Source organism: Pocillopora damicornis, chromosome 4, assembly GCF_964200805.1.
Source record: "Pocillopora damicornis chromosome 4, jaPocDami1.2, whole genome shotgun sequence".
NCBI classification, from domain to species: domain Eukaryota; kingdom Metazoa; phylum Cnidaria; class Anthozoa; order Scleractinia; family Pocilloporidae; genus Pocillopora; species Pocillopora damicornis.
The window spans coordinates 5420447-5448406 of NC_142673.1; the positions used below are offsets into that span (position 1 = coordinate 5420447).

At 35.6% G+C, this 27960-nt stretch overlaps 4 protein-coding genes across 9 annotated transcripts in view; 3 read left to right on the forward strand and 1 right to left on the reverse strand.

Annotated features, from left to right (window-relative positions):
- Positions 1-1939, forward strand: part of LOC113677762 (A disintegrin and metalloproteinase with thrombospondin motifs 7) — a 30687-nt gene extending 28748 nt beyond the window's left edge. For all 6 annotated transcript variants that reach the window (XM_027194601.2, XM_027194603.2, XM_089203338.1 and 3 more), the window contains 2 exons: positions 674-824; positions 1035-1939. In XM_027194601.2, coding sequence (XP_027050402.2) covers positions 674-824; positions 1035-1180 — 297 coding nt within the window. In that variant the 3' untranslated portion in view covers positions 1181-1939. The remainder of the gene's footprint in view (positions 1-673; positions 825-1034) is intronic.
- A 1803-nt stretch (positions 1940-3742) lies between these two features.
- On the forward strand, positions 3743-8220 carry LOC113677786 (ciliary microtubule associated protein 1A). The gene is made up of 6 exons (XM_027194631.2): positions 3743-4448; positions 5265-5375; positions 5507-5620; positions 6829-6939; positions 7059-7292; positions 7560-8220. Exons 1-6 carry the CDS (start codon positions 4394-4396, stop codon positions 7694-7696), a joined length of 762 nt encoding a protein of 253 aa, XP_027050432.1. The 5' UTR covers positions 3743-4393; the 3' UTR covers positions 7697-8220.
- Positions 8221-8730: 510 nt separating this feature from the next.
- Positions 8731-19446, reverse strand: LOC113677782 (splicing factor Cactin). The gene is made up of 24 exons (XM_027194627.2): positions 19060-19446; positions 18451-18520; positions 18241-18294; positions 17692-17757; positions 17005-17085; positions 16034-16066; positions 15808-15846; positions 15589-15651; positions 14962-15016; positions 14281-14369; positions 13622-13711; positions 13407-13470; positions 12998-13141; positions 12470-12579; positions 11845-12067; positions 11661-11725; positions 11481-11519; positions 10830-10874; positions 10547-10648; positions 10361-10423; positions 9793-9876; positions 9502-9552; positions 9138-9203; positions 8731-9034 (listed from the first exon to the last, which is right to left on the reverse strand). Exons 1-24 carry the CDS (start codon positions 19263-19265, stop codon positions 8909-8911), a joined length of 2028 nt encoding a protein of 675 aa, XP_027050428.2. The 5' UTR covers positions 19266-19446; the 3' UTR covers positions 8731-8908.
- LOC113677784 (small ribosomal subunit protein mS29) lies at positions 19392-27956 on the forward strand. Its single transcript, XM_027194630.2, has 14 exons — positions 19392-19471; positions 20115-20182; positions 20977-21108; positions 21810-21911; positions 22017-22128; positions 22402-22494; positions 23246-23376; positions 24110-24190; positions 24844-24914; positions 25098-25176; positions 25887-25952; positions 26321-26410; positions 27294-27405; positions 27798-27956. The coding sequence occupies exons 1-14, from the start codon at positions 19426-19428 to the stop codon at positions 27881-27883; spliced, it is 1269 nt and encodes a 422-aa protein (XP_027050431.2). The 5' UTR covers positions 19392-19425; the 3' UTR covers positions 27884-27956.
- Positions 27957-27960: the final 4 nt, after the last annotated feature.

The following is a 27960-nucleotide window of genomic DNA, read 5'->3' on the forward strand; positions in this document are numbered from 1 at the left end:
CTTCCTCAGGTCTCACATTTTAAGTGCTTTACTCTCGATTATTTCCTACAAACGCTGCTGATTTTTTGATAGTGTATTCCTCTGTTTTTCAGAAGGAGAGTTTTGAACTTCCGATCTTGATGAATGAATGATAATTGTAATTTAAAGGAACAAAAAATTAGATACTAAGAATTTAAAAGGCGAAGTTGTTTTCATCTCGCCGTAACCAAGAAACGATTCTGGTTTCAATTGTCCTCGTGAAAGCAATGAAGACGGCAATTTTATGAAAATTCTTTACACAAGTTATTCTCTCACAAAATAATTATAGCAACGTATATAACTTCTGATACAAAGAAGGTTTTGTCGTATTGCAAACCTTTCAGTCGAAAGTTGCTCTGCACCCAGGCTAGACCACGAGCAGTCTCTTTATTTCGGCGAAGTCCGTCGCGCAAGCCAACGGGAAAAAAATTAGGGTTGTGCGCCGCGCGGAACTCTGGGAGGAATTGATTTCTTGTGCTTCATTCCCAGCGTTCCGTGTGGCGCGCTACCATCAATCTTTATTCGCTAATTTTTTTTTGCTCCCGCGATGGACTTCGCGCAAAAAGAGGAACTGTTAATAGTCTATGCCTAGGCTCCTTACTTAAAAAAAATTTAAGTTCCTGAGCAAACTTCCTTCAAATTATCTTCTTTTCAGTGCTCAACCTCGTGCGGAAGTGGAACACGAAAGCGCAGTGTAAGATGTACAACTGAGGAAAAAGATGTAGTTTCGAGGCACTGTTCCGTGGCCGATAAACCAAAAGCCCAAGAGAAATGTTTCCTGAAGGACTGTCCCAATAAAACAACCGGTAAGCTCTTCATACAACTGCGAGTCTTTTTTTTGTTCTCGAGAACTGCTCATTTCAACACATCCTTGTTTGAATCATTCCGTATACTAATTATCGCGTATACTAAGCCTAGTGAAAACCCTATGTGAAGACAGACTTCACATAGGAGAATGTCTCAGCTAGTTGATACGTAAGTGTTAATGTGTTAATTACCTTCTTTCTGTTTTGCAGTGAAGTCTCGTACTCAAACAAACTCAAATTGTGCGGAAAGCGCCAGGGATACGTATTTCTGCAAGTTGGTTGTACTGCACAAATTTTGTCAGTTTAAACACTGGAAAGACAGATGTTGTAGGACGTGTCAAGACTCAAGATCCTAACAAAATGATGGCAGATTTTTACCGATTTAATGCGCAACCAGTAAAACTGGTCATAGTCAAGCTATACTTGAAACGTACGACGAATGGCCATCGGAAACGGTCGGAAATTAGATCGTGAACGATCGGCAATCCGTTTCAACGGCGAAGCATATTTAGGAAAATTGAATCTGGTGCAAGCCAGGCACAAAGGACAAATACGTCAAAAGTACACAAGAAGTAAAATCAAGTAATTTAAATTATTAGCTGACAGTTTTAAAGCGTCACTGATCGATTTCAAAGAAATTGATATTTTAGGAATACAAAATCCAAACTCTCCTTGGCGGTCTCTACATTGCCACAGTAAAGCGAAGGGGAATTTAATTGCAAATTAGCGTTTCGTTATTTGTCTAAAGATTTGACCTCCTTGGAATGCTTTTAAATAGTTCGATGCTCAACAACCGAAATAGCCTTTTAGGCCAGGTAAAATGTAATAGAGATGGTATGGTGACCATCCTTCCATTAATTGTGATAACAACTGAAAAAGTTCAATTCTGAGTTATTATTTTAAGAGCGAACAGACCCGGATTTTGAAAGACAGAAAGAATCTTTTCTTTTGTAAAGATATTTATACAGATGCCTTTGGCGACAGATAGTTCTATTTTATGAACAAATAAAGCAAGAAAAAAAGAAATGTGAATTACTTCAACGGCGTAATTCACTTGAAAAAACAAATCTGGTAAAATCCTAGAATTACTTAAAACTATTAAACATTCATGTTAAGGTGGAGTCTCGCCAATAGCACGACTGAATGAGAGCGTCAGACAGGAAAATATTTGGCTCTCTGTAATACTGAAAAGGTCCGAGTGAGCTGAGCGTGCGAGGGCCGTGCCAAATATTTCCGTCAGGCCCGACCGCTAACTCACTTGATAAGTATTTTAAGGTCTTCGAACGGGAATTTTTATCCATGGGTCTAATATATAAAAGCACGTAGAAGTTATAGAAAAATAAAGAACACTACAGGGTTTCACAAGACGCGAGACTGACAGGGCCTTGGTAGTCAAGCTTAGCTTTTTTAGGGGCTCTCGGTTGAGCTAACGTTTGTTTCGCCGACGTACTAGTTCGCCGACTCTGAGTTCGCCGACTTCCACATTGCCGACTTCCACATTGCCGACTTCCTCTTCGCCAACAACCCGGGTCGATTCGCCGAAGTATCTTTACTGGTTCGCCGACTTGAGATAAAGCGTAAAGTTTCCCCATGTACTTTTTCTTTAATTCTGTACTTTTAATAACCTGAGTTTAAGGAACTTTTTTTGGTACTTCTGTTGTCTTTCCCGCAGCTTTACGGTGAACCAAGGCGATAACAAACGAACAATAGCACCCGACGATTAGCCTAACCTTTTCTTCGTTGGGAACGTGACCAATTTCGTCAGCACCCTTCAAAAGAGATTGCACGAAGTTTGTTGTTGTTGTAATTACACTGGCTTTAATTTGGTCTCGAAAGCGAGCTAAAACTGCTGGCTAACTGTCCAGTTAGGCATTTAAAAGCGTCGGCAAACTGACTCTTAAATAGTGGGAATTCACTGTTAGTCAAATATTTGCTGCTTAGGATGTCCGGTTTCCTCTTATTTCTTTTTCCTTTTTTCATCAAAATGTGAAAACATAACCTTAAAGAAAGGATAAACAAGTTTGTTTGTAATTACATTGGTCATAGCACGTTGGCAAATCGACCCGAGATGTCAGCCGGTGAAGTAGACTTTGGCAAACTGGCTCGTCGGCGAAAAGACCGAATACCTTGGTCAAAAGCGAAATGGCGCACGTTTGACACCTGGCGGTTTCAGGGGACAAGTAAGACACCCACGAATCATTCGCTCCTTTCTTCACCTTCCACCGCCTAAAAAGAGAGAGACGCAAGGTTAGACTAGACTTTGCTGCTCTTTATGCAGATTTGCTCCCTCGCGAATCTGACTCGTACCCAGTCTACAAAAAAGTCCCTCAGCTCCTTCCACGAGGACATTCTCGTCCCCAGGGCCTATCGTTCTACTGAGCTGCTATCTCGTGTTCCTCAGGGCAACTGTGTTACTCGTCGCTCACTTCTGAGAGTTAAAGGACTAAACTTATCGATCGCTTGAACCCAAAACAACGCGATGACCAAAGGAGAGACAAAACTGGTGGTTTCCACACTTCTAAGCTACTTTTGTATTAACGAATGGGAATAAATGAATATCATATATTTGAACTACGGATTAATAAATGAAGATGATAATGATCATCGCCGGTATGGACATCATTAAAGCAGTAGTGAAAATCAAACCTGAATCAAACCTGAAATCATAACTTAATTTTCACTCCTGTACAAGTAGTGTTCAAAAATGCGATGATCACTCTTATCTTCATCTACTAAGTCTTTTGTTTTATTACGAATTGAGGTAACTTTGCTTACAAAAAAAAGAAAGAAAGAAAGGCGAAGAGTCGTTTCCGTCGCCCTTTTGAAGATTATACCGATTAGGACGACTTTTGCTATCTCAGCGATTCAATTGATGGTCATATCTTACATGACTTAACAGTTTTGTGTCACCGTCTGATATGCAAATCGGCTCCAAGCGGTCAAAGAGTCTCGTCTGATTGCCATGTGATCAATGATAGTTTTCAACGAATCTTTTAATTTGCGGGCTGTAAATAGCTTGATAAATTTAAAACGCAGACTGGAATAATTTACGATAACTGGTTTTGACATCGAAAATCTGTATATAAAGGTAAAAACACCATTCTCCGTAAATTCGTGACCTGCTATTACGGTTTGTTGATGTTTCAGCGTGCATGTCATTAGTCTTGTCTGAAAAAGTTTGAAATGTTTGCGATCAATTAAAAATAGCTCTTTTGATGATTGCATTAGAAAAGCTAGAATTGAGCCGTGTATAGTCCAATGGTTTTTATTCATAAGTCAAAAACAACTCCTTATAACTTCCTAACATTAGTTTAATTTAGCTTCGTCAAATGGTAGCGAAAGTTGAGACCGGAAATAAACATGACCGGAAATGGACGAAATGTTTACGTGTTGCTAAGGCTTTGTAGCCAGGGAAACCGGTATCTTGGAGACGTTGTTAGAAAAAGCTTTTGTTTGCAACGAGGAGGAGGCAGAATCGCATCGGAATTTGCGACGCTCAGATCTTGGGTTGTTTCGGCAACTTTTCAAAGAATAATTCCCAAACTTTTTAAGTCTACAATTAAGGAAATATGGCCACTGAAGAAAAGGGTGAAAAAGTTGTACAGATTGCTGCGAGGGAAAGAGGTGAGTCATGGCGGAGTTATAAGTTCTAAGCTCGATCAAAGTCAAGTAGCTTCAACTTAAAGAGCGTAGTGGATGGGTCATCGAAAACTGGTTCGAATATTAGAATTAATTTTATACCGAGAAAATGTGTATGATAGATTTCCCTATTTGGATGGGATGATTTTCGTAAAACTTTTTGGGTCCAGCTTGGTGAAGCGTGGCGTGTTCGAAGCCACGCGTTCACCTTCAACAAACATTGGTCATGGCGAGAGCCATATCAATATTTTGTATGTACTCATCAACCTCCTTTTAAAAGAGAAATTAAAGGAGTAAAGAAATATTAAAGTAAGTGAAATTTGTTCAAATCATTGAGGCATCTTTAATTACATTTATTTAAAATCATCGATACAACACCCAATCTTCTATTATAATTTCGAAATTCTGGATTAAAATATACTGAATACGATATCGTTTTCCTAATCAATGGCCAAGGAAGTGAATTAGGATATGTCTTTACTTTCCATTTCACAAAACAAACCTTTCGGAGGCTTTGTGTCTACACAGCTGCCTCGTGATGTATTTTCCGGACTATTAGAAGCTACTGGCAAGCATACCGTTAATTGGTTATACTGTCATTTAGCTTTCCTCAATAGCTCTATCTCTTCAACCAAAGGCTACTGTGTCATTTGAATGCTTTTCGATCGATCTGAAACTGTTTGCTCGAAATGTGGCAATTAAGCCAATGTGTTTTATAGCTTTCGACATTTGTCACGAATTGTTTACAGTGCAGCTTTGAATCACTAAGGACATATCTCGTTTCATCTGCTCGCCTTTCAGGCCCAGGACCCGGTCGTTATGGACTCCCTTCGATGTTGGGACATCAACAACATGATTGTAGAAGAGTCAGAAAGCCGGCTTATTCATTTGGTCATCGTTTGGAAAATTCAAGTAAGTATGCGCTGGAAATTTTGCGATCGACGGAGTCAGTGTTGTTCTCGCCGTGGGGTTTTCCCGCAGTGCGAAATGTCAACATGCACTAAAGCTCACGGTATGAATTTTACATGTATTTTCGTTTTTAGTGTTCAAGAAAGACTGCAGTCCTGGACCTGGGTATAAAGTTGATCCACGTATAACAAAGGATGGAGTTGATGGAACGCCAAGTTATTCCATTTTGGGGCGACAAAAAGATACCAGTAAGTAACTACACGTTGAAATGAGCCTATTGTTGTGTGTAGAAGTGAAGCCCCATAACATGCTTAAATTAATCAGGCGGTAAGAAGCCGAAAGCAATTTCAACAGAAGAATTAATATTTAAGTCCTGATAGCATTTTGAAGGAATACATGCAAACACCTGTTCCAAAAAGTACCTGCAGGTCTTTATAGTCATTATATTTAACGTATATGGGCTGAATGTCGCCTTTCGTAGCTGAGCCAATAGTCTTTATTCGACACGGTTATGTCATTTTTGCTTTTCGTTCGTAATATGGATTTACTTCAAAAGAACGAGACTCAAAGCCTTCAAGTCATCTCATGACAAAAGAGAGAGAGTTTCTCCGAAATGAAGAGAAAAGACTCGATATTTGACTTTGAAAAACTTTTAACTGTTAATTTTGAATATGTAATAAGCGATTTTAACATCTTATCTTTGAAATTCGTTATCACCCTTGAGCATATCCGATAGATTTCGTTTCTGTTTCATCACGATTTTCTATCTATGTGAATATGCATAATGCAATTTTAACCAGGTGTTTGAATCCTAATAGCACTTCCATGGTAAATGTATATTTTGCTAGTTAAGCATTGGAAATGTTCACCTGTCCAAAAATATCCATTAATATGAGGATTTGAGTCATTTTGTGTCCTTTTAGTAATGAACCTTTTTGCATGTAACACCCAAAATTTCTCTATTGTGTGAAGTTATCAGCCACAATTAGTCACTAACTAAAGATAACTCACGGAATAAATTATAAACTTTAGGTGCTTGCTGTTTACAGAACCTTAAAGGCACAATGTTATTGAATGATTAATATTCTGTGGGTGTAACTATCACTTTTAACATCCAGCAAGGCCTGGTACTCCAAGTATTATGAAACAAATTGTTTCATCCCAATAGGAAAAGTTTGGTAACCAAAAAAATATATTTTTGAAGAGACAGAACTAGTTATTAGGTGGAATACCTGTAAACTAGCCCTCAAGCTAAGAGTATATCCATGTTGAAATAAAAGTATGTAAGACAGTACAAATTAAATAGCTTTTCTAAGTAGTTTGGTCAAAACATCATACATCTTTAAAAAAAAAAACTGAACTGACTATATGCATGTAGCACTACATAGAAACACCCAATAGGTTTACAATGTATTTCTATGATTAAAAATTGAATAATTTCTCTGTTCACTTTAAGTGTCATTCAAGACACCAGCACCAGGTTCCTACTCCCCAGAGAAGGTCCATCCTCAAGGAGAAAGATATGCCCCAGCATGGTCATGTGGTGCACGAACAAGATACAGAAAACGTAAGTGGGCACTGAGATATAGAGTAACACCCTGCATGGCTTCCAAATGACAAACCTTGTCATCTTGTTCCCCAAAAAAATTCCCACAATGTCATACTATTTTTTTTTCATCCTTTTAGGTGACTCCACTCCATCACCCAACTCTTACTCACTTCCAGCGCTACTTGGATCCAAGATCCCAAACAGATACTCATCAGCATCCTTCTCTATGACTGGAAGAGCCAAGACAGGTGGATTTGCTGAAGATCTTGCTAAGACCCCTGGGCCAGGAAATTATAGAACAGTTGATCCAGTAGTCTACAAAAAGAGGGACCCAGCTTATTCCATGAATCAGAGAAGTTACATGCCTGGAGGTAAGTATTTAAAGTGTAATCGATATCATCTTTTGCAGCTTTTTTAAATTACATCATTACAATTGATTTCAAATATGAATTTCAATTTTACAATTGTCTTTTTTTGGAAGAGATTGAAGCACAGTTAGTCAACATGCAATTTGCGACGTGAGCAGCTAGTTTTACATTGCTGCAGTTGCTTACAGCATCTTACTGATCATTTATCAAGGAAAAAAACAATAAAAACAGTTATAGACAACAACACTCACTTACTCACTTCCTCTATAGATTCCACTCAAAAGCCTGGACCTGGAGCCCACAGCCCTGAGAAGGTGTACATAAACAAACCATCAGCCCCGAATTTTTCACTTGGAATCCGTCACAGTGAATTCATCACACCTCTTATCATTGATGTGACAGACTAAACATTTACCTCAAATTCCCAGTTCATTTTTTTATTCCTTTTCATTTTGTTTTCATCCTTTTTTACTGGCAATTTAGCCCCCAAACAAACCTGGAACATTTTTGTTTTAAACTCATGCTTGAAACTTTTTCTGGATCCTTTTTTAATCTTTTTGTTGAGCCGTAAGTTTTGAGAGTTGCAGTAAAGCCACAACTTTTGATTCATATACTGCTAAATTTGATACTAAATTTAAAAAAATAATTTAATTGGGATCAGGATTATTGTTTTGCAAATCTAATACCTCAATACTAATTGCTAATCATTTTCAGTGTGTCACAACACTTGCCTCTTTGACTTAAAAAAAATAAAACACATTAATTGAATGTTCCAAAAATCATAAGTTATTACTTAAAGGAGTGCCTTTCCCTGACAATATGTTATCTGTAATTGATGCAAGAGGAGTAATCTTAAATGCATTAAAGATGTCATGCCTTATTTACCTGCCATGTAAATTTATTCATAAAAAAAGTGAAATTATTGTCATGAGTTCTGTTTCTTTGTACTTGACTTTCATGGAAATCACCTGTATTGAATTTCCACAGCATCCTTATCAACTCAAATCTTTGCTAATTAGCACTTGATTGTGCTAATTTGATTTCAAAACTTAATAACTGCAATACTTTTCCTTGTTTCCAATCACCTGTACTCAACAACTTGAACATTTTACAATTTTCCGTCAAAGTTCAAGCGATCAAACCTCTAATGTATGCAATAAGCAAGCCTTTATCCAATCAGAGGACCTGCCAAAATGGTCCAAAAGAGATACATGAAACTGCCCAAAGCTCTGCAAAAATGTTTGTGACCCTTCCCTTTCTGGCTGCAAAAAAATTTAATGACCCTCTGCTCCATTTGCACCAGACCCCCATGCCTGATAGTAAATGACAGACCTCTAGGAGAAGAGAGAGAAGCTACAGGTAGTTACGTATATTATACAGTATAAATGCAACAATTCAATTACTAAACTATATGTCCATGACCAATGTTAGCACACAAGCATGAAGTGGCCACATGAGAGTATTATTTTAATCAATGATGTTATTTCATTTACAAGTTTGTTCAGTTTGTTGTATTTCTTACGCTTGAAAGAAAATGTTCACAATTCTAAAAGAAAAATGTGACGGGTTATTAGTGCTAATACGACATCTAAAAGAAAAAGACAAAAATGAGGTGCCTGCTATCTTCGATATCTATATCTCTTAAAATGAAACCAGAGTTGGAAAATATTGTTTTGAAATTGGCAGCGGAATCCATGACGATGAGAATACTCCCATTCACGGTTGACAATCTTGAAGGCAATATCCTATGTTGGAAGAGAAACAAATATTACATAAAGAGCAGATTAATAAAATTATCAAAAAAATTATTGGAATGACAAAATTATTCATAGAGAAATCATAAATCACCTCATATGGGGGTCCTGCATGAAACCTGAGAATAGCAAAGTCTTTTGAATCTCCTGGACTTTGTTCCTAAAAGAGAAAGCAAATCCATATAAATTCATAAAGCATATTTTAAAAATGAGAAAATAAGAATTATAGACTTAATTTAAATAAATTCTGCAAAAAAACATGAAATTCAACAGCATCTAGTTTCCTGATTATAATCTTTAGATATCAACTCTCTTCAATTGAATAAATTATGAATAGTTTATTCAAGTTATATGATATGAAGATTGTCATCATGGTTTTAAAATGAAACAAGTTCCTGACCATCTTTTGAAAATACAAACTACAAAGGGAGAATTCAAGAAACTTTAAAGTGACCTACCAAAAAGTATTCTGGTGCTTCTTGTTTATTGATAAGATCAGGATAAAATATCTGTCCAGGAAGAAAAACTGACTGGCATTATATAAAATCAATAACCATTAATTAAACTCAAAGGGCCAGTTATTTACACAAGGTCTAACCCAAACAGCAGTTTTACCCAAGCAGTGGGCCCAAGGAATTCTGTCTAAGAAGGTTGATTTGATTCAATAAATGTTCTTCCACTATAAGCTTGTGGCCCTCTTGACACTGATCACAAAAACAGTAAGAATAAATTACAGTTTTTGAACTTACATTAAACTTGTATCCTTGTACAATTTTGGGTGGTGGATTATCACTATCGTAATGAGTCTGATTGTATTTATTCCATTCATATCCCTGTTAAAAAGCAGACAAGAAATCTTAGTCTAGAAATACTGAAATCAACACTTGTGCTGGGTGTCCTCACAATGGCAGCATAACATCATCATAGTTTTTGTGCAGCAAACTGACCACCAGTACATATATTTTCACTCTTCCAAGATTGGATGCCAGTCCATTGCAGATAATACCCCTGCATTTCATCAGGCTTCTCTGACAGTTCAGTAGTACCTGTACTCATTTCTATTGCAGGGTGGATTAAGGCACTGTGAGTCAGAGTGACATGTCTTGCACAAAAACACAACACATTGACCCAGCTGTTGCTCATAGTTGGAATGCATTACCCAGAGTTCAATGTTTGACTATTGGGCAACCACATCACCAATGAAGAGATGTATTTAAAGAACTTATGCAAAAACAATGCATTACTGCTAATTTTTATAAATACATGTCAGTAATAATTAGCACAAGTCAAAAACAAACAATTACACTTGAAACTTACAGTGTGAACTCTGTTAAAGAATCTTGGTTTTCTGGGTCTGTACTTGTCTGACCATAGGTATGTCTGTGGAAAAAAATTATCATATTCACCATTGTGATCAGGAGAAACCTGAAACAGAGCTCTCTATTGCCAGTTAAACCACACTTGCATCATTTTTATCCCTGTCTGTACACAGGCATCTCTAACCTTTTGCGTGACAGGAACAGGAACATTAAATGATTCTTCGTCAGCTCCCATGCCTTTACTAGCTTCTGCTGCAACCATTCCTGCTGACGCTGCACTCTTGTCCTTTACCAAATAAAAGAAATATAAATTTTGGTGCCTTCAATTAGTAACTGTAAATTGACTGAAATAGTTAATTTCTCACCTGGAAATCAATAAGAACCTTAATAATAATAAAGTTAAAATTAATTTTAAGAGCAAATTTTAGGAATTAAGCACCGACTGGAAGGATTTACTAGACACTCACCACATCTGCTGTTCTGCCACTTGAGACTTCTTGTCTTAATATTTCCTAAAATGCAATGTGACGTGTTGCTAAACTTAAACATTTTCTTATAATACCTCTGAAAAATAATATGTTTTGCACTGAAAATTTTAATCATACTTAATCTAATTCTTACAATATACAATCATATAGTTTGTTAAAATAATGATTACACATAACAAAAAGTATTATAGATATCATAGTGATGGTGTAAGTGGTACTGTGATGGTAATAATCATTAAAATTATAACGATTATACCATCCAATGATGATGATGATGATGATGATAATGATAATGACAATGATCAAGCCCTTATTATACAGTACAAAACATCTACAGTGTATTTCCTAGAGTTACCATAATAAACACTGTATCTGATTGAAAAAGACACTGGCTTTTTCTTACTGAAAGAAAAACTAAACTACATGATTATAATTATATAACCTTACCATGATTTATATTAATAAATTCACCTGAAAATAATTACTCTAAATAATTGTAATGAAATTGGATTGCTCTCAGCATGTTTCAAATAACATCCAAATAGCATATGTCTTGTTCTTTATACTGTACTGCAAAAAAAAAAAATCTCACGCAGGAAAAAATAACTTAAAAAGTTCTCAGATACTTACAAGTTGCTCCCAATCCTCTGTTGGATCAACAATCATACCCTACACAGTTGATGAGAAAAAGTTCAACTTTAACCAGTTAATTTAAAGTATAATTATGTAGGCCACTTAAATCCAGGCAGAGAATTACGAAGCTACATGTATGTTTACAAGATAGTAAACTGAGTTTCAAATATTAGTCACCTCTTCAACGTCTTGAAACTTCAACAATCTGGGACTGTAATTGCCTGCATCATATGCTGTATAACCTAAAGGTGGAAAGAAACCCTCAGATTAATTTTATACAGACAGGAATAATTAAAGTAAACAACAGCCTAAGAAATTTACTTCATAAAATATTTATCTGAAAATGTTTTGAGTATTGTACCTTCCTCTGTAAGATCCAGTTCTGTGTAAACACTTGCATTTGTCTCTGCCCCTCCAGTTGCTGCCACTTTCTCTTGTTCTGCAGATTCTTTTGCTTCACTGCCATGGTCAGGGTTTTCATTTGGCTCTGTATTAGAGTCTGATTTGTTACCTCTTTCTTCATCATCAGAGCCTTGTTCTGACTCAGAGCTTTCATCTTTTGACTGGCTAGCCATCTCCAATTTCTGACAAGTGTACAGAAATGAGATGTTTCATAAAATTAGTTCTCACAAAATAGATGTCCAGTCCTTAGAATAAGTAAATCTCCTTACACTCCTTAGCTTGACAGTTTCAATTAAGTTGATCAACCTAAAGGAAGATTTCCCCTGGACCCATTACTCCTAAAAAGTTTTACTTATTAAATGACATTTCATATGTGATCAGAGCATTAGACATTAAATTTTCTTGACTGGCTTCGACCATTACAATCAGTGATGATATGCAGTATTTGCAGTGGAAGTAATACCATTAATAAAATAATGCAGTTACACAGAACACTGCCTGAAGAAAGCAAGAAGCCACATTTGATCATTGGGAACCTATTCATTTGAATTTGAAACTTTGAATTTGTTTGAATTTGAAACTACCTGTTTTTTCAGTTCATCTAACTTTTTCCTTAGCATTGTTTGATGAAATTCCCTCAGCCTTGCTCTTGCTATATGTGCCTTTAACTGATGCAGTAAAGTTTCCCAATAACCTGCAAGTAAAAGAACCAAATGCAATTTTTCATTTTCAATACTTTGACTGCCACCCTTTTGAAAGTTTCCCTTTGCTGCCATTTCCTGGGCTTGTGACATGGCATTTTCCCTCTCTGTAATAAACCCATGTGTATGAAAGAAGACTAAGGTTTTTTTTTATACATACGTGGATAAACAATTTCAAATCAGTGCCAATCAATCAAAGTCAATAACCCAATACCCAGTGTCAATCATCATGAGAATGCATTCATTTGGTTTTCTTTTACTTTGTCCTGTAATTGGCTCCTAGTGATATTTTTTGCTCCAATTGGCTACTTTGATCACTTTGGATTTGATTTATAATTATTAATTAAAAATTAGTTTCTCAATATCTCAGTTTTACAGAATCTAAAACATGTATAAAGTAATTATTAATACCTATATCCACTGCATCTCCACTTGCTATCTTTTGGTTGATCTGCTTTTGCAAAGCTAAAAGCTGACTGTAAGTTTTTCCACCAAAAATGTTTGTTACATCTTTATTGACAGAGGCATTTATACTCTCTCGTCGATCCATATGTTCTGCAATAAGAATGACAGGATATATCATTAGCAAAATGATTTCTTCATCAAATCCTCACCACCAGAGAAGAAATTTGAAATGAGTAGATGTGTCATATTTTCATCTTGATTCACACAGCATCCAGTAAATTGTAAAAGTGCTATGGCCAGACTTAAATAAAAAAGTTCTCTTAGATGCTGAATGTAGGAAACAAACCCTGCAAAAAAATTCTCGAGTTTTGACATTTTTGAATGAATTTAAAAAATGATTATGACTTCAACTTACCACTGTACCTTGGATCTTCTTTCTTTAATTTTTGAAGCTCATCTCTACAAACAACTGTCATGTCCTGCAAAAAATTATCACTAGGCTCACCAATTTGAAATTTTGTGTTCAAGTCAAAATAATCTCACAAAAAAAGGAATGTCTAACTCTCAAGTAATGAAAGCTTTGAGCAAATTATAAAAAAAATAAAACAAGCACTTTGTTTAGTATTTTACCATCCAAAATTCTGCATTCTTCCCCTCCTCCAACTCCATGTACACCTTAATATCTACCATCAAGTCCTCCAGATCATCTATTGTGAGTCCCTGCAAAGGCACAAAAAAAGTCATGATACCAAATTTTCAAATGGTCTCAATGTGATTCCTGTAAAACATTATAAATTTAAATTACTTCCTGAATTCAGAGTTTTGAAGGAAAAGTTAGGAAAATTGAAATGGGAAATTTAATTTTAATCAACTGATTGTCATAAGCCACAACAACAACAAAAAAGTTATTTATAAAATAATATTTGATCAAGGTTTCAAGGGGGTTTGTAGGTTTTTGTAGAACTTGGCAAATTCAAGGCCATAGTTTCTGTTCAAAGAAGGCTTGACATCAACTACCTCCTGTCAAATGATCATGATAATATTATAATTTGTATAATTTGCATGTACACATTGTGTTTGAGTATTGCTTAGCTTGACTTGTAAATTATAACTACAAATCACTAAAAAAAAAAAATTCTTATCACAATAAGAAAGGCAAATATTAGGCACAGAGCAGATGATGAAAGCTGCATGAGAATACTTAGATACCATTTAATTTCAAATTAACAGACTATCAAAATCCATTTTACTACATAGCAAAACAAATCAAAACCATCAACACTGCTCACCACTAGAATTGTGTAAGGTTCATGCATTTGAATTTCCAAGTCATTAACTTCAGTACCGACATATTGTGCTAGCAGATCAATGGGTTTGGCTGAAAACAAGACAAGAGAGGCTTAATGCAATCAAAGAACAGAGTGTTCTTCTGTTTCAAGGGAGTCAGGCATATAAGGGTAATTAGAGTAAAAACTTAAAGGGAACACTGACATTTCAAACAGAGCACGTTACCAGTCAGGCAAACCTTTGTACTACTTGCCACTTAATTGAGAGGGTTTTGATATGATTGGTACAAGGGCAAACAGAGAGATGGAGTAGCTCTGTTACTTTTTATCATAAATAGTGTGCCACTGATGGAATTTCTAATGAGAGCAATTATTTCAAAGGAGCATACAAAAGCCACTGAGCTGCTGCAACTACTGCCATTAACCATTTTAACTATAACTTACAGTATACACTAACCAGTTCAGTATAAACAGTATAAACTAACCAGTTCTCCCTTTCTATATTCATCTTTTAATGTTTGGTTAGGTATAAAGATTACATTGTATAACTCGGCGCATGTGCATGTAACCAAAATTCATTTTTTTTAACAGTACAGCCCACAGCTTTACAAAAGTATTTATTGCCTCATAAATTAAATCACTATAATTATCACTATTTACATTTAATATACAATTGCACAGTACCTCTTCCATCCTGAATGCGAATTTTTGAGCGCAGCTTTGCCTGTTCCAAGTGAAACTATTTTCAAATACAAGAAAGATAATAAGCAAAAGTCAGCCAACCATGAAGAAACAGAACACTGAATTCAACATTTTCTTGAGAATAAAATCACCTTGATGGTGTGCTTAGCACTTGTTTCCCAAATAATGTAATGGAAATTGGTTGCAAATGAGCCAGGAATACAGCAAGGGAGTAGCATGTGCTAGCTGAGAGGTTTAGCCCTTTCCAATGAATAGGTAAATGTAACAGCTCTATAGCCAAAAAAAATGTTTCTAAAACTTTGGAAGTTTCTTTTTTTTGGTTTCTTTTTCTTTTAACAAAAAACAAATCAAAAATCACTTTTTTGTCATTTTAATCTTATTAGTTGAAGAGGTGCATTTTAAGCATCAGAGGAAACAAACATTTGACAGATAAAAGTACACGTTGTTCTTAAGAAAAACAATATTTAATTTAATAATTATCATTTTGAAGCTAAACTATATAACTTCAAACCCGCAAGACCCACAAAAAGTTATAACTGAATTATTCCTAATAATACTTTAAAACTATTACACAACGCAATTGCATCATTAAATTTACATGTTATATACCTTATCCTCCTGCTCTTCCCACTCCTTAAAAGACATTGCTTCTTTATCCCTTTGAAGTGTTTCCTATGATGTGTTTGAACCAAAATGTAATGTTTCGAGAGTATGAAAATGCATTTTAACCACACTATGTGTATGCATCTTTTTGTTATTCCATCACATAAATCCAAAGAATTGCCCGAAAATCATGATTCTTGCCATTATAGCTAATAATTATCTTACCCTTTCCTCCTCCCGCATCTGCTTTTCATGTTCCCTTTCCTTGAGAGGACAAAAAGTACAGTTGAAGCTTCCTAGCACTTTATTTAGGCTGTTGTTAAAATGTCCAGAATCTCTGGTTATCATATATTCTTAACTTTGTACACTGTAAAATCAGTCCCACACACTTACAATCAGTTTGTTAACAGTATTTATAATAAATACAATTTGATGTAATAATGACACTTACAATCCTCCGCTTTTTCACTTTTTCCAGTTCTCTCTACAAAACAATTGAAAATAGAAGTCATTTGATAGATAGCATCACAATGAAAAAAAAAAACTTTTTAAAGTAAAGTTGCAAAAAATCTGTTTTCATGACTTATTCAAAATACATTTAATACCAGGTTCAAGTTTGATAATTTTTTCAACTGCTATTATATTCAATTACAACAATTTTGAAGGTTAATACTAACAATTCTTGTCACACCAAATACTACAAGGACCCTCCAGAGTTACTATAAATTAGTTCTAACAGACAGCATCGATTCCATTTGTTTTCAGCATACAAAAACTGACCAATTACTACAACAGATGGAGTGGGATACTCCCTAACCTATAAATGCTGTAAAATGTCCTATATCCCTGGACAGCATGTACAAGCAATTTTAAAAGCACTTTGTTTCTGACCTGCTACCTTAACTTGAGTTTTAGATGATTCTATCATTCAAATTGTTAAAGGAATGATAAGTTGTCTCTTTCTGTTGATATTTCACATAAAGTATGAGGTTTTTTCTATTTATTTTCATTCACTGAGAGAAAAGAGGGGGCTGAGCGCTACAGCAACACTGCATTAAAAAATCCAGGTGCAGAAAATATCTGCTTTTACCTTCTAAAATGAAGTCATTTGCTTCTTAAAATGCACTACTTTGTTCCTTAAACCTTTAACTCCCAAGATCTGATTGTTTATTCTCTCCTTTAGCTGCTATACATTTCCTTGCAAATTAGTTACAAGAATTTGGTATTAGATCAAGATAACAACTTCTACCTGATAAGTTTGAGCATTCTCGTTACCTGTTTGCTGGACAAAGTAAGGATATAATAGTAAGAGAGAAGCTACTTGTTAATCACTTCTAGGAGTTAAAAGGTTAACAAGATAAATTTAATTGTACTTTCTAGAATTGAACAATTCAGTCTCTTGGCTGAGTATGGCATCTTTACCTTAGCTTCATGTTGTCTTAGCTTTTCTATTCTTCTTTGCTCTTCTTCTTTTAAATGCTGTTCTCCATCCTTTTCTCTCTTCTGCAGATCAAAGTAAGTTGCATGTAAAGAAAACAGTGGCTTAATTGTTAGTGTACAGGACTCCATATTAAAAGGTTTGATGTAATGACTTGGTTAAAACATACAGTACATATGATTATGCTGTGTTCTAACCCAAAACACACTCCCCTCAGTGGCATTCTCCAGCCAAACCTTTTGAACAGAGAAACTTTTCTGACAAATTGCCTTATGCTTATACCAGGGCCCAAAATAAAAAAAATTCCTATATCACCCCTCTATACCTAGGAGGCAGACAATGGTCACCAACAGTTAATTATGGATCAATATCGGTATCTGGGCAACTGCCCACCTACCCCTTCCCTAACCCAACATTTACCCCTTCCCTAACCCAACATCAACCCTAACTTGTCAGATACTGATATTGATCCTAAATTATTATACGCCAATTTAAAAGCTACATCTGAATTGTAGCCGTATGGTGCATGCTTTGCATGTGTGTGGTATTTACTAACACTAAATATTTAATTTGGTAATATGAGATACCACTACTCCAATATAAAAAAAGATTAAAGTATGGATAAATAGATTCAAGTGTAGAGTGAAGAAAAATTGGTAAAATACATGTACCTTTTGCCATACAAAAGTTTCAAGCAAATGAGCATCTCCAAATGGATTATCAGTGTTTGTATATCCCTGAGAACAAAAACAGAAAAATGATACGTATACTGTAATAAAACAACAAAGGAAAGAACAATCACATGACACATGAAATTTTAAGTGTACAAACACCTCTGTTTGTGTTGTTTCGTTCTTGTGTTTAATTTTGTTTGCAAATTTTTTGTTCCTTCTGTACATTTATCAACAACCCAACCCTTTTAAAAATGTGACATTAGTCATTGTATCATTATCATTTTCAGAAAATTTCATCCTGGACATGTTGAGCCTGCAGTCTCTTAACCCTTTAACTCCCAGATCAAATTTGTGATCCTCCTTACTGTCAACCATACAATTCTTATAATGTTAGTTTAGAGAATTTAGTATTGGAGTAATTAATTATCCCCAAATTAATATTTTTCTTCATTCTCATCACTTATCTGGTTGATATTATATTGACATTGTGAGGAGAAATTATCTCTTGGTCACTCACAAGAGTTAAAGGGTTAAGGGAAAAATTACCAGATATTCTTCATCCCATCCCATTTCTTTCTTTTTCTTTTTCTCTTTTGCTTCCTGTTGGGATGAAATAGTAATCAAAGTATATATAATTGTAAATCATCTCTCCAACATGAAAACATACTCAGATGGCATCAGGAGAAGGTGTATGTTCTATACCCCTTTCTCAAGTTGCTTTCAGAGAAATACAGTTATGTGAAGATGGTGTTTTACCTTTTTGGCAAGTCTCCTTGCTCGTTTCTCTTCAGGTGTTTCTAGTGCTTTCAAAAGTTCTTTTTCTTTCCTTCAAAATACAAGCACATATTCCAAATCAATAAATTATCACACAAAGCACACTTTGATCCTTTAACCCCAAAGAGTGACTGGCATCTAATTTCTCCTAACCACATCACCCCTGTATGAAACATTAAGGTCATGAGAATAAAGAAAATGATCACTGACTAAAGAAGGTCTTGATAGTTAAACAAATTCTACTTGTCAGTACTATAGCAAATGTAAAGAAAATGATACAGAGATTCTGTATTTTGATGTTGGAACATAAAGGGGTTACATCGAATGACACAACAAAAGACAGGAATATAATGAAAATTCTACAGAGCAGTATGTCAGTATGGTTCACCTTGTGGAAAAACTTTAAAGAAATAGAGATGACACAAAAGGCTCTGTTGAGATCTAATGGATGCATAGAAGTGGCCTTATACAATATATTTATGGAACGTTCTTCTCGACAACAACAAAATGTTTCCATTGTGTAATCAGACAAAAATGTTCCTCGCAAGTGGGATATAAACATGAAATATAATTTTCAAACCTTTAACCTACCTTTTACTTCGTTTCTCCTCTTCTCTGTCGACAGTCTTCTTTTTCGCTACAACATTTTCCCGAGTACGATCTGCTGGCGAAGATGAACGATCTTTGTGCCTGCGTCGTGGAGATCGCGAATGAGTACGGCTTCTGCGTTTTCGACCAGGAGAACGAGATCTGCTCCTACTTCGACGCCTACGATTTTTCCTATCGCTACCAGGCATACTCGCTATGCTTCAAAATAAGAGAAAACGACCACCCTTTTACTCAAACTTCTTTCAGGAAGTCCGCCATTATGTTTTTCAAATGTCAGAGTGAAGCTCAGCAGTGGTAGCCAACACAAACGTAGTACTTCATATAACATGGTTAATTCTTTTTTTTAAGATGGCGGCCTTCAGACATTTCAGGTCCAAAAATATCTTCTTGTCAGGTCTGGTATTTGTTACTGAAAATAATTATTTTGTAATATATTGATATCTTTTGAAGTATCTAGTCAGCGGGTTCGATTTTAGAAGAAAATCTCTCATCGCGTTGTTTTTACCCCAGGTTTATGCAAGTCCTTGTATGGATCGATAACGCATCGCGGCAAAATTGCCAGCCCCTTTTTTCTTCAAACTCAGATCACATGCTGATATGATGCAAAATGTTGAAAATGGCACCTACCATGTTTTTCTTTGTGTAAAGTGCACTGCATTTAATCAGGATTGCTACTTAAGTACAGTGTGGATTCGCTGGAAATATCGAAGTCTTGATTTAACTCTTTTACTTGTAAGAGAGACTAGCATCTAATTTCTCCTTACAATATCAACCCAGAATCAACCGTTAAGGTGCCAAGAATAAAGGAAATGATCACTAATAAAGAAACTCTTGATAGTAAGACAGGTTCTCCTTGTCGGCACCATAGGAAATATGTAGAAACAGTGTGGAGAATATACATACTGATGTTAGGGTGTAAATGATTAAGTGTTATGCAAGTTCTTTTTGTGATGAGATCTTTCTGAGAAAGAATAATAGCTGTCCAGCCTGTCAAAAGAATCAGTGAATCAACTAGAGGGCATTTTTGTCTTTTCTAGATCCTTCAAGACAGGTGATCAAGAAAGGAAAGTGTGGTCAGATTTTCTTAGGAAACAAAGCTGTTAAGGTAACAAATCATTTATCTGGAAAAAGTCTGTCAATGAGGTTAAGGTCTAAAATGGCCCAAGGGAGATTAACCAGTAATATTAATCTATTAGCTGCCAAGGAGACAAAATCACACTTCAAGAAATTCATTTCTAACCAACTTCGGGTTTTTGAGACAAAAATAAAGTGTTTTTTGGTTCCTGTAAGTTACACACTTACTGAAAACAAGTAATCACCACGGAGCTGGAGAAAGAGGTGTTTATGTACCTTGTCTGTAGGGAATTGATATAAATTAGTGACAGTGGATTGTGTTAAAGATGTGCTCTGATTGGCTACTCAAACTCAGAATATCCTTTGCTATTCAAAGTATCCAGTGTGAGATTAAAGTAATAATATTATACTTGTTACTAAAAAATTTGTTAAAATCATCTTTTTTGTGCCCCTCTGATAATTGTATCATATCACCTTGGTAATATCCACCTCTAGCTGGCTATACCTTGGTAAATAGTAGTTAATTACATTTTGGCAGTTGTTCTCGAACATCATGCTAATGTCATGCTTATCGAACCTGAGTCATGTCTTTCCATTCATTTCTCTTTCTTTCCTTGATGGAAACAAGGTAGCAATACAAATTTCACTCAAATCAAGCTTCCTTGCTGTGTAGAACTGTCAACAAAAACTTTCACCATAATTGAAGTCAACTTTTCTTGTCAGTAAAGACCTTTGGTGTTTTATATAACATACAAAATCATACATGGTTGTTTGTAGGTGTGGAATTTTGCATGTAACTCAAAGAAAAATTTGATATTTACACAGGGAATGCTGAACAGGTACTTGAGTGAATCTGCCACCAATGAAAAACCAACTGACCATGAGGATGCAGCAGAACTGCCAGAGAGTGAGTCCAGTGGTAAAAGATCAGTTGTTGATCTTGGAGACCTTCATCCTGTAAGTGCAAAGTTGTATGTAATAACCCTACAGATAACTTAAATTGCACCAGAGAGAAGATGAACAGATGAAACACTTCCATGCAATTGATTGTGTTAGACAGGGTAGCCTATTGTTCACCACATAAGATGCTGGTTTTAGAGATGTGACATTCATGGGCAAGACAATTTTCCTGGCACAGTGACTCTTTCCACCCCAGGAATATAAATAGTTACATAGTAATCCTGATGTAATTCTTTGGGATGACCTGCAATGGATTTGCAATACTCCTAGTTGCTTAACTCCAAGCACTCTAACATCAGTCTGCATATTCTCATTACTTTCCTCCATAAAGCTATTTGATATTAACAAGGAGAATTGGTTTGACAATCAAGAGCTTCATTAGTTGGCAATCATTTCCTTTATTCTCACGACATCAATGTTTGTTTCATTGGTGATAAAGTTTGGAGAAATTAGATGTTAGTCACCCTCTGGTGTTAAATGGTTCAGATCTATTAATTGGACTAATTTCCCAACAGATGAGCCACCAGTGTAAGCTGACTTAAACTTACCCTTTTCTATCTTTTATTTAGAATTTTTATCATTTTACTAAAATATTTCACACAGAGTAAGATCTATAAGAGCTTTAGATTGAAACTTTCTTAAATTTATCTTTTGTTTATCTTTTTTTTTTATTTATCTTTTTCTTGGTTATTCTTCAGGCTGATCACATGAAGTCCAATATTGGTCAATTTTACACCATCCCACAGGACATTTCTAGTAGAGTTCTCTCCTACTTCTTCACAAAGAGATTTCAAACAGAGGTACATATAACTCTGAGCTTTTTATATGTTTTTTCCTGTTTTTGTTTGCTCCTCTAGATTAGATGAAACCTTTGTATAATTTCTTGGTTATTTTTTTATTTCCAGTTTGAAATGGCAGGCAGCACAAGTTTGATGATAAGAAGCCCTGCTCTTGAGGTGATACAGCATCTGAAAGACTTACCAGAAAGGAGCCATCCTTCACCAAAGTTTATTTTCTGTATCTTTTCACAACTCTTGTTGTAAACTGTAGTCCCTGTGATATGTGGTCTCTATGAATCAAAGTCAAAATCCTTTAACTCCAAGAGGTGATTAACATGCAAATTCTACCCATAATTTCCATATATTATCCAGCAAACTGGAGATCAAATTCTTGTAACTAGTTTACAAGAAAATATGTAGCAGCTAGAGGGGAGAATTAAGAATCAGATCTTAGATAAGATTTTTGTTGTTGGCTTGTTATCAGTTCTTTTCTTTAACTATATTAAAATAGATGGTGATGATGGACGTGGAAAATCTTTATCACTTATTCATGTTCTCCATTATTGTTTTTCTGCTGGATGGTTCATTCTTCCTGTACCAAGTGGTAAGATTTGTGTTCTGGTATGTAATTAATATGTCACAAAAGGTGGTATGGATAAATGTGTTTATATTCATCAAATAAGGGTTCTAAACTTTGAACAATGGGAAAAATGGCCTTTCATTTGATTGGCAGAGGAATGGCCACAAAACAACAATATTAGTTTTAGTTGATAAAGTCAATAAGATGTTATTTTAATTATGCTGAAGTAAATATTGTAGTTTATTAAAATAACTGAAATTTTTTAATGTCAACTTAAATGAATTGATCATTTAGTTACCTAATAGGGTTTTTTCCAATTTAGCAGAAGTTCCACAGAAGTGGAACTTACCGATAATAAAATGCTTAGTTAAACCCAAACTTACTGACACAACAACCACAAATAAAAACATCATCACTTTGTTATTGAATTTATTACCAGGACATGGAAAGAATGGAGGGAACTTCCACTAAATTGAAAAATACTAATTTTTACCTTCCACAATCCTTTTTGTCTTTCTTTGAGCTCCTTTTTAGTTGTTTTAATGATATATTTTTCTTTTCAAGCATAAATGCCATAGGAATAATTGAGGGTTGAACAGATTGTAATAAGTTTAATCAATCATTCATGCACCATCAAAATCCAGGTAAACCAAAAAATTAAAAGCAATCCTCTAAAATTAGTTAGTTGCCATTAAGTTGCCTCTAGCATTAAATAATGTATTTGTTCATCAAGTAGAAGGTTCTAGTCTAATTGCAAGCATGATTCTTATTGCAGTATTTAGCTGGGTACATGGACCATCTGAATTGCAAGTGTCAACATATCATGCAGATAGATTTGACCAACCAAAGCCAGCAAATTCCTGGCTTCAGATGTGCAAAGCAATCAATGGCAGGGCCCTTGCTGAGGTAAATTGACAGAGAAGGAGACAAGCACTTTTTCACTACCTTGGTCCATGTTCTGATTCCTACCCTTTGTGGCAACAATGCAAAGAGATTTACTTGTACCACTTTGGGTGATTTACTGTAGCTGTTCTTGAGGAGAAAAATCCTTCATGCTTTTGGCAACAATTGATGTTCAAATGACTTAGAGTATCTAAAAATCATATATGTGAACTGCGGGTTAAGAAATGAATATGAAAGCAATCTTCACAGTTGTAATGAACACTGCTTATAGTAAGCAGTAGTGAAAACAAGGCCTGAAAGAAAAAAATTTTCTTATTTTCTCTAATGTTTAAGTAGTGTTCATTACTTTGAAGATCGTTTTCATATTCAATTGATGTTTGTTTTTTAAAAAACTGGGCCTTTTACTCTGGTAAGGCAGTATCTAGTCAGTGGATGAAAAGTGAGGTCTTTGAAAGTGCATATGCACTGAAGTTAGACTTCATAATCATTTCACTGTCAAGATCTAGGTACGAATTCTCAGCAATGTCTGTTATGTTTTTATAGTAATTTTAACTTTGAGAATTTAGTGTTTGGTCAAATTATTCCCCTTAGTTAGTATTTTTCTTTCTTTTCATCACTTCTCTGCTTGAAAATGTATCATTATTGGTGGGAGAAATTCCTTTTTGGTCACCTCTGGGAGTGAGAGGGTTAAATCTTTTCAACATGTCTAAGTTTTATGGCTTCATTTCTTTTTCAGGTCCAGTTAAACAATCAATATCTTGTTGGCAAGAAAGATGTAATAGAAAAAGGAGAGCCACTAGGAAAAATTGTAGATACCGTAAGAAGACATTTTTTTGTATTATCAAAACTATAACAAAATTCTCGAACGTAATCTGTTATCACCAGCCCGATTTGAGCATTAATAGGACGGTGTACGCGTCTTGCCTCTAATTGGACAGTGTAATAGGACAGTCAAAGGGACAGTTAACACGTCATACTTGTATAAATGGACAGAACGCGCTGTTTTCTCGCATTTCGCCGAGTTAACTGTCTTTTTTTTTTAATGAAAACGTACAACCGATGTTTAATTTCCTTCTCAGATTCTGCCTAGTTTTGATTAATTAGTAACAGGACTTCGTTTCGTCCAATTCTGTCGAATCTCGTCGAAGCCTGGATTCTCTTTATGTTTCTTTCCTCCATTGCTTAAACTGCATGTCATTTGCTAGGATCATGGCTTTATTTGATTTTCTATCCGTAAGCCAAATTGAAGTTGTTTCATTAAACAGAAAAGGTTGGTCCCTTCTTTTAAGCACAGAAAATTACCTTTGCGTCTTGTGGGACTCTAGGTATAAAAATTGGGTTAAAAAAATCACTGGGGGAAGATCCGCCAGTTTTAGCTGGGGCACTGTATGTCATGTCACGCCTTTAGACCAATTGTGTGCAAATAAAGATATTCGAGGGATTGTGAAGTTAAGTCTTTTTACATCTCAGGGCCTTAGGAGAGCAAATTTTACCTCTGATGCTGTAGGCATATTACTGAAAGAAATAAGGAGTAACCCCAGGTTGGTGTGTTAACTAATTCTTACGCCTCTTCTACTGTAAGCTAGTGTACATGTACCTTAGCGATAACACGCTAGAGTCAATGAATAGGTCACGAAGTTTGTTCTCTCATGTGTCATATGGTACCGATATAACGCGGGAAAGAAAAAGCTTGTAGAATCTACATTTTCTTCTTCCCCTTTCAGTTTGCGAGTGCTATTTGCTGTGAACGAGTTCAATGGATTTTTCTTAAAAACCACCCTCAAGGATGTCAAACAAAAATGGGTAAGACAGTTTAACCCTTTAAACCCTAACATTAATATTTATATTCTCCATACTGCTCTCTGTACATTTACTAATGCGCTGACAAGGAGAATTTGTCTAACGATCAAGAGTTCCTTTAGTGGGTGATCATTTCCTTTATTCTCATGACATTAATATGTGATTCAGTGGTGATATTGTAAGGAGAAATTAGATGCTAGTCACTCTTAGGGGTTAAAGGGTCAACAGATAAGTACAGATGTGGTATGAACTCTGTCTAATCCTTGGATACTTCGTCGAGTAACAGCTAGAAACATGGAGATCTCAGAACATCAAGCCCAACCCTTCACTGACTAAACAGAAGCACTGTGCAATAATCTCTTGCCCTCTGCGCTTTGATGATGATTCCTTGTGGTCGTTTTTTTCCGCCTTTTACTGAAGATTAGGTGGTTTGGGTAAATTTCGACAAATTTTCACAATACTGGTGAACTTACACCGAAATTGATCCTTGCCCACTATGAAAGAAAGAAAATTTCTCCTCTTTGGGCGGAGACAAAAGTAACTGCTGAAAATTTGCCCACGTTAAGTTTGATTTGCTCTACTCCTCGATGTTCATCGATGTCATCTGTTTGACTGCATTTATATGGTCCCACAGTACTTTTTAAGGTCTCCCTTAACGGGAAGGAGTTCGTGGAAGATTATCTTTAAATTTATTTTCCCTTTTTTCGGGCTAGATAAAACCCAAGAGGCTGAGTTTGGTACATCACTTTACAGAACTCCTTCATCCTACTGAAGGACTGGTAAGCAATAAGAAATGGAATCTGCATTTTTTGTCAGTGATTTTGCCATTTGCTCACGCGCAGAACGCTGGTTTCATAAAATCCAAATTTGTGCAGCCATGCGACCACGCATTTGGTGCACAAACTTAAAGACGGTTACCCATCGACAAACGAACGGTTTCGCCAAATGCGTATAGGACAACTCCCTTGGGCAGACGATCGTCGATAGCTTTTTTATTTTTTCGCCAAAGAGAAACGAAATTGTATGTAGTAAAATTTAACAATCTGACGAACGGTGTAACGCTTGTGGTAGCATGTAAGTAAGAACACACTCAAAAAGTATCAATGAACAGAACATAAATATTTTTGTTCATTTTTTTTTCCTTCAGAAAAATGGAGCTATGGTGTTCGCGTTATCACGCACAGGAATGTTGAGAAGTGACATCAAGTCTTATGAGATACCAGACCTCATTGGACAGGTGAGAAGGAGACACACCTTTGATCCCAAGATCTCATCAGTAATTCTCCTTACTGTCTGCTGTATAGTTCTTTAAATGTTAGTTCAGAGAATTTAGTATTGGATCAACTATTAACCCCAGACTGATATTTTTCTTTATTCTCGTCACTTATCTAGTTGATATTGTATTGATATTGTAAGGAGAAATTCCGTCTCGGTCACTCATGGGAGTTAGAGGGTTTATGATCAACCCATTGCACCATTATTGACCGTTGTATTTCCACGGGCCCGCTGTGTTTTCGCAGGCCATTTCCGAACTATCTTCGGCTTCTGTTTCAAAGTCGAGTGTTTTCATTCACATGCAAATTTAACTCACTTTCATACGAATGGTTGAGCACCAGGCCTAGTTTTGAAAAAGAGGGCCAGAGGTAATTCGGAAATGGCCTAAGGAAAAACAGCGGGCCTAAGGAAACACAGTGGTCAAACGTTGGGCATGCGTCTCGCTGCTTTTCAATTGATGGGACCAAACGTGTACCTGAGCATTAGATAATCGTTGCAAAATTATAACGGATGTTGTTCTTATCAACATAAAGGAAAAAAAATTGATCCTTGCGCATAGGGAATATCGCACTTTGCAATAAGGGTGCTCCCTAATAGACACCTTTGAGCTTTTTTTTAGATGTGGTGCTTATTCGGGGGCGGCGAATAATAATATTTTTGCTCGCACATGCGGCACGTTATCGAGAGCGGCGCATCGAGTAATTACGCCCTATACTTTTGACATTATTTTGAGATAACATATACCACAGCCTTGAAAATTCTCGACTTATCCGATGATTATTAATAATAATTCAGATATTCTAAATATTTATCGAAGGCATCATGTGTTCTTCTATCCAACATAGAGGGGTTTAACAGCAGTCCAGGATTCCATTAACATCGAGGTTCCCCGTTACTCTAGAGAAGAACTCGAGTCTTGTCTTCAGTTTTACAAGGAGAGAGGAATTCTAACAAAAGGTAAAATTGCTTAGTAGAAGAAAAAGTGGAACATTTTTTATTCTCCACTCGAAATTAAAAGGCTAGGAGAAGAAACGCACACTGTACCTATTATTTTTTTTTCTTTCAATGAACTCAACTCACATTTTAATGCATATGTTTTACAACTTGCAAGGTCCCAGGTAACGAATTTTTATGCTAAATAATCTCTGTTTGGCTTTTTATTTCTTTTCACTTTTTGGCTTTTTGCATATTGTTACGTGTGTCTTCTTCATTCAATGAACGCCTCAAAAAAAATTTAGCAATATTGTTGAAGAAAGACTTTGTATTTCTTGAGTATCTCGACTAATTATCGATACTGTCTCTTAGACAGCTGTGCATTAGAAATTTCTTTTTTTTTCCTTTTATTTCAGAATTAAACTCTCAGCTTATAAAGGAGATCGCCTTTCTCACTGCTTACGAGCCACCGATTGTAAGTCACTTGTGTAGGAGATTCTGAACATTTAAATGATCATTTGTCCATAAGTAACCAAAGCAAATTGTAAATAATAAAATAAAGCTTGAAACTTCAATACT

What these genes read in the sequence shown, in the direction of transcription:
- LOC113677786 (XM_027194631.2), top strand. Translation starts at nt 4,394, where the DNA reads ATGGCCACTGAAGAAAAGGGTGAAAAAGTTGTACAGATTGCTGCGAGG. An exon ending in ACGAACAAGATACAGAAAAC is followed by an intron (nt 6,940 to 7,058) that starts GTAAGTGGGCAC and finishes TCATCCTTTTAG; the next exon opens with GTGACTCCACTCCATCACCC. An exon ending in GAGAAGTTACATGCCTGGAG is followed by an intron (nt 7,293 to 7,559) that starts GTAAGTATTTAA and finishes CTTCCTCTATAG; the next exon opens with ATTCCACTCAAAAGCCTGGA.
- LOC113677782 (XM_027194627.2), bottom strand. Translation starts at nt 19,265, where the DNA reads ATGCCTGGTAGCGATAGGAAAAATCGTAGGCGTCGAAGTAGGAGCAGA. An exon ending in TAGATGAACTGAAAAAACAG is followed by an intron (nt 12,068 to 12,469) that starts GTAGTTTCAAAT and finishes TACACTTGTCAG; the next exon opens with AAATTGGAGATGGCTAGCCA. An exon ending in GTGGCAGAACAGCAGATGTG is followed by an intron (nt 10,649 to 10,829) that starts GTGAGTGTCTAG and finishes TATTTGGTAAAG; the next exon opens with GACAAGAGTGCAGCGTCAGC.
- LOC113677784 (XM_027194630.2), top strand. Translation starts at nt 19,426, where the DNA reads ATGGCGGCCTTCAGACATTTCAGGTCCAAAAATATCTTCTTGTCAG. An exon ending in TTCATCCTACTGAAGGACTG is followed by an intron (nt 25,953 to 26,320) that starts GTAAGCAATAAG and finishes TTTTTCCTTCAG; the next exon opens with AAAAATGGAGCTATGGTGTT. An exon ending in GAGAGGAATTCTAACAAAAG is followed by an intron (nt 27,406 to 27,797) that starts GTAAAATTGCTT and finishes CTTTTATTTCAG; the next exon opens with AATTAAACTCTCAGCTTATA.